The sequence below is a fragment of the Gymnogyps californianus genome, chromosome 2 (genome assembly GCF_018139145.2).
Source record: "Gymnogyps californianus isolate 813 chromosome 2, ASM1813914v2, whole genome shotgun sequence".
Classification (NCBI taxonomy): domain Eukaryota; kingdom Metazoa; phylum Chordata; class Aves; order Accipitriformes; family Cathartidae; genus Gymnogyps; species Gymnogyps californianus.
Window position 1 is genome coordinate 93,424,273 of NC_059472.1, and position 6,000 is coordinate 93,430,272.

The following is a 6,000-nucleotide window of genomic DNA, read 5'->3' on the forward strand; positions in this document are numbered from 1 at the left end:
GAAAGAAGGTGTTGGTTGGGTTTTTTTTTAATACAAAGAGAAAATTATTACTACTTAAAAGGTAAGGGAAGTATGACGCGCTCTCTAAACTTTTTACTGACCTGCACCAAGAGAGAAAAGACTAAGCTTGGGGGGGGGGGGGGGGGGGGGCTGGGATGAGAGATCTAAAATCAAGGCAGTTATGTGCTCTGCTTGCTTTTCTGGTGGTCAGGCAAGGACCTGGGGTCCACAGTTAGTCAAAGGTTCGGCAAGACAACTTGGCTCACAAGCATTAACTAGAACTAGAGGCCTGACCTACCGAAGGGAAGTTTGAAAAGATAAGCACAGTTATCTTGAGCAGGAGGAGCAGAGCAGAGTACCTGAGACCTACAAAATCCAGCGTAAGCCAAGGAGAGCTGATAAACAGAAATCTGTCACAGAAAAAAAAATGTTGCCTGGCTGACAGAGAATAGCAAACAGCTGAGCAAGGCAAGATAGTACAGCCTGAGACACAGCACCGAGAGGCACGACTTAAGAGACTCGGAAACCAAAACACAAGAGCCCATGTAAGACAGCAACAGGGAGTAAAAAGCATACTCCACAGGGCATCCCTGGTGTAGGATCAGGATATATGTTTTGTTCCATGGATAAAACACAATCCTGTATATGGACACATTTCCTATGTCAACGTGCCAGGATGCATTCCCACCCAACTGCTAGTGGGTGGGGAAGTTGGTGGGCAGATGTCCAGGAGGCTGCAGGACACCTCCTGCCCATGCCACACTCAGATCAGGAGGGAAACCTTATCCAACTCAGGCAAGACCTAACATCTGGGTAGAAGTTTCAGGCATAAAAGCAACTTCTGCTGCCAGCACCAGAGGTTTTGGTACAGACCCACAGAAGACTCAAGAGTGTTAGCAAACAGGGGTTTTAAGAACATAGTCTGATATATTACTTGAGAGCAACACTATAAAAGTCCAGTCCTCCTCCTTGTAAAAGGGGATTGGATTGAGGGTAACAGCAGGCAGCAGGAAAGAGAAGGCAACACAGAAACCAGGCCTGGCAGCGAGAAAGTGGGCGAGAAGTGAGAGGCAATAGTGTCCTTTCTGCTTAGCCGGCACGAGAATATCAGAAAAGCTACCAAAATTTGTATGTCTGTATCCAACCACAGCTATCTGAATAGGATTGACAGAAAGGACTAGACATTTCCCAATACAGGGATACAAGGCAGACTCCCTCTGAAGCCGATTAGCTCCTCGTGGCCAAACCTGGAAAAAAGAAACAGGGCAGAGGAAGGGATACCACCAAACTTACTGGTCATCTCCAGGATGATAGTAGCCTCAAAGAGGTTTTCCACAAGGCAAGGCTTACATGTGCTCTGGGTGTGCTGACATCTGCAATTATCCCCAAATGCAGGAAACTTCATTGCATGTCTGTACCAGTGGAAGACTGTGTTTACATCCTCCTCACATATTAAAAACAAGCAAACAAAACCCCACAATGCAGTCGACAGACCATTAACAGCAATAAAGACAGAATTGCAGGGAATGACCTGGAATATTGAGCCTCTTCTCACTGAGGGGCCCCAGAGCACAGCCATTCAATGCAGCCAGAAAAAAATCCCTCAGCCGCAAGAGATCAGTTCTTCCTCCACCCTCAACGGAGGAGTTTCCTCATAACGCGCACAGTTCCAGGGCAAAGACAATCCCCCTCGGCCTTTTCCCAGGACCTTACATCTGACTGGCTTAGTTAACACAGTGGGAGGGAAGGGAGAAAAGAGCTATAAGGTCTGCAGAGACAGGAAAAGGAGGAGATGGAAGGGTTATAATATCCTGCTTTGCCGTAAATGTATCAACGGGTCCTTGATATAACGACCAAAGAATGCAACTGCACTACAAAGTAAAGCATAAGCAATTCAGGAAAGAGGTTCAATTAATTCCCAGACAGAAACAGAAAAGGGCTGCACAGACTGAATAAGGACTGTTGCATATTGTGCTGGGACTTAATAGCACCTGAGCTCCTGCCATGTGGGTGGGCTGTAAGCATGCAGATGTCTCTTCATGAGATGATGCAGGGAAGCCAAGAAGAGATTTGGGACACTGCTCAAGAGCCAGGATGGAAGTGAACTTGAACCCTTAAGACTGCTGCCTCCCAAGCTGAAGAGCAGATACTGTAGTACAGACAGATTTACTGTAAGCAGGAAGTATTCCAGGCACGGGCAAAGACCAACAAGGCCACATAAGCAAGGACAAGCCAACAGCTTAAGAGAAAATTAACTGTTTTCCAATCCCCTTTATTTAAAGACCAGCATTTAATAGCACTCCTCTGAAAAAGGCTCTTCAGAGCTGCTGAGAAATAAAGAGTAGCTCATGGAAAGATTGGTCTTTGATAAGATCTGACCTCCTTTAAAGTTCCTGAGACAACTGTACCAAGGAACACACTAGGAAGTTAGGGTGTGACTATGTTACTGTCTTAGTTTGGCTCAGGAGAGTGCTCTTGGAGCAAGTCTGTAAGGTGTCACCAACTCCATTCCCCTGGTTTGTGCTGCAGAGCTGTCTTGGCACATACAAGTTAAATCCCTTCTAGATTACATAAAATCAGGAGATGACCTCCAGCTGCTGATAGGCATTCAGTGCTGGGATCATACTACAAATAGCCTGAAGGAAACCCCCAAAACAAGGATAGTGTGGATGCAGGTTTCCCTGCAACACCCAGTGGTCAGACCTGCTGCAAACGCAGATACGGCCACACAGCAGCAGAGTTGTGGGGCCTCTGATCTCAAACAGCTGAATGCAAAGATTGTCGAACGGGTACAGCCCCAGTAAGACTCTTCTGAATGTGAGTTTGTGTCAGCGTCCCCCCTCCTCAGACAAATTCAAACTTGGAAAAGTTACATATCGCAACCTGGCAAGACAAGAAGTGGGCATGTGGGACAGGAGCCCATGGAACTCACAACTCCATGTCTGAAAGGATTAGGAATGTCCTGCTTAGAAAAAACCAAAACCCACAAACCAACAACATAAGAGGAATTCTTGCATTTTGCCCTTATATTTGTATGAGTCTTCCTCTCCCAGCGCTCCAAGGATATGCCTCTTTTTTTTTTAGTTTAGGCTGCAAAAAAAGCTTCCTAAATTCATTGGCACAGCAAGGCTGCCAGTGTCTTTGATATAATTCTGCTAGTGTACTGCTGATATAGAAAATAAAGCCCACCTGTCTGGTGTTCTGCCATTGGAAAAATTGCACCATTTTTCTATATTATATCTGATCATATACTAAAAACATTTACCCATTATTAATATTGATTTATGACCTTATTTCACTTACAGAATCTTGCCGTTTCAAATACATCTGACTCTACCAGCCTAATGATGTCCAGCAGGCTAGTCTTCTAAGTGTTTTCCAATTCAGAATTACTTTCCCTCCCCGTCATTGTAACAACTTAGCTATATGAAATTAATATTATTTATCTGTAGAAAGCTTGCCTAAAGAGTTCTTTTTCTGAAATGAGGGCAGAAGTCACACTGATCACACAATTCGCATTCTCTTTGTTTCTCCCTGTATCTTAAGATATTCATGTACATACTTCAAACAATTTCTCACAAAGCTTTGGGAGAAAAATATTACAATTTAATGCATAAATGACTACAGTTTTCTGGTCAAGATGCACTCATGCCCAATGGAGATACTTAAGCAAAAGCATTTCACTTATGAAAGTGTGCATTACAACAGTCGAATTTGCACATTGTTAACAATCAGAGTACCACAAGTCTTTAATCTATTGGTATGATGACACCTGCTTCACTATTCTACTTAGGAACTTGCTTACCGAGTATACTTAACACACCAAATGCTTACTTTCCTTTGAGTATTTATTAAGCTATTTTTGATAGGAAGAGGAAATTCTACAAATTGACATACTTTGTGATTCTTATTCATACACAAGCAATTTTACAGTGCATTTCCAGTTTAACCATTTTCAATAAAAATGTCAATCCCGCATTTCTCAGTCTACTTGCAAGTCAAGCCACCCTTTCTGCTTTCCACAGCCCAACTAACACTGACAGTGCACAGCTGCCACAGCACACACTACTGCATGTGGCACTTTATTTGGAAACAGCTTAAAAGCAATATGTAATAAAAGCACACCGCAGGAGAATCTACATCACTATTTGGAAAGTTGGAGTATTCTTAGCAAGAAGACTTAGTTAGCTGGACACAAAATTAAGCTTGTTTTTGTGGCACTGATTGGGGGGGGGGGGGGGGGGGGGCCGGGGGATCGAGCCAACACAGAATCACACATTCTTCTCTGTATTTTAGTACAGTTTCAGATGCCTTACACCCAGCCTAACCAACAATTTCTTTGGTGGTCAAACATTTGCCTCAGGAGACAGAAATATGAGGGCATAGGCCCTATTTGTGGAAACCATCAAATGCAGGTTTCCCACTCCCACACTGTGTTCAAACACTTAAAAGGGGGTTGGTATGGCTGGAAGTGTCCCCAACTTAAGCAGAAAGTGATCTTCCTCGTCTTAGGATGAAAGCTATGTCTCGTCCTGTGCATTAACCGCGTACACATGGGCCATCCAGAGAAAGCCAACCCAGTTCATCAAGCGGCACAGCCAGGAGAGCGCACCTGGTTACCCCGCCGGACCCCGGCAGGAGAGAGATGGGACTGCCCCGGCCTGAGGCAAAGGCCGGCCCTCCCCCAGCCCCACGGCACTTACACCCCCGGCCTCCCCCTGGCCCCCCGACCCCTGTGAGGGAACCCCGCCGAGCAGCCCCGGAGGAGCAGGGCAAGGGAGGAAGGCCGCCCAGGGCCCGCTGCCGGCCACTCACGCCGGGAGCGGGGCGGGGAGACAGAGGCTCGCGGAGCGGTCCCTCGCCGGGGCAGGACGGCGCCAGGGCCCCCGGCCACCGGGACGGTGCGCGGGCGATCGGGGCTCACCTTATTTCGCAGAGCGGCCGCCAGCACAACCTCCGGACGAAGGTCAGGGCCGGGGCCGCCATGACAGGGGCGAGCGAGGGCGGGAGGAGGAGGAGGAGACGACGACAAACCCCGCCCCGCCCGAGCCTCTGCGCCCTCGGCTGAGGAGATGGGAGGCGCCCACTCCTTCCCCGGGGAGCTCAGCGCCTCCAGCGCCGCGGGGAGACCGGGCTGCGGGCGGTGGCTTCACCGGGAGCCGGTGAGGGACAGCGGCAAGGCCGGGGCGGGCTTGGCGGGAGCCGTGAGGCGGCGGTGTGGGAGGGGCCGGGCGGCAAATCCCCTCTCCCGTGGCTCCAAGGAACCGCGCACAGCTGTGTGGCAGCGCTCTGAAGCCATGCCCTAGAAAACGCACTTCGGGGTCAGAAATGAAGCAGGCTGTCGTGCAAACCTGACAGGCAGCCAGTGTCACCCGAGCGGTCTGTGGAAAATGAACGGATGTGAAACCAGAACCTCTCCGTGGGCAAAAGTCAGCTGTGGACTCGGCTCAGCCCCCCGAAAGTGCCTTGTAGTGGACATCACGTCATTAATCAGGGCCGTTACTTGTATTATCTTTCTATTTTTGCATCCTAGGTAGCTCTTAAAAATGTTTGCGCTGCTGTTTTTCCACACGAATCACCTGGGGGGCTGCTGAACGGCCTTGTCTCGGTACCTCAGTAGGGCTGGCGCTGTGTGAAGGTGGAATAAATGCTAGTGTCCGCCCCACCTGACTTAAAAGATACCGCTATTTATTGCTAAGTTTTTGCTCTTTCAGCTTCAGCTCCTGAGAGTATATTTAATTTTTCCTTGCTGACGTTATCGGCTCTGTGAAAGATGTTTCTGTGTTCGGTTAGGTGCTGGGAGGATCTTCACGATTCGGATACTCAGCTCTGTCAGTCTCCTTTCAAAACACATCCAATAAAATCACCTTTTAGTCCTGGTTTTTGGGTTTTTTTTTTTCCTCTTTCCCAAAAGTAGATGCGTTTAAGACTTGGAGTTCTCCCTCAAGGATAAATGTTTCAAAGCTGTTAATGAATTGTGGGGTTCTCCTTTCTTAAATG

General features: G+C 47.9%; 1 protein-coding gene across 2 annotated transcripts in view; it reads right to left on the reverse strand.

Annotated features, from left to right (window-relative positions):
- The window catches only part of ECI2 (enoyl-CoA delta isomerase 2), a 33,878-nt gene extending 28,811 nt beyond the window's left edge, over nt 1–5,067 (reverse strand). Inside the window, exon 1 of one of the 2 annotated variants that reach the window (XM_050892590.1) lies at nt 4,925–5,067. In XM_050892590.1, the coding sequence (XP_050748547.1) occupies nt 4,925–4,986 (62 nt within the window). In that variant the 5' untranslated portion in view covers nt 4,987–5,067. The remainder of the gene's footprint in view (nt 1–4,924) is intronic. The other variant, XM_050892589.1, reaches the window with a different exon arrangement.
- Between the last annotated feature and the right edge of the window lie 933 nt (nt 5,068–6,000).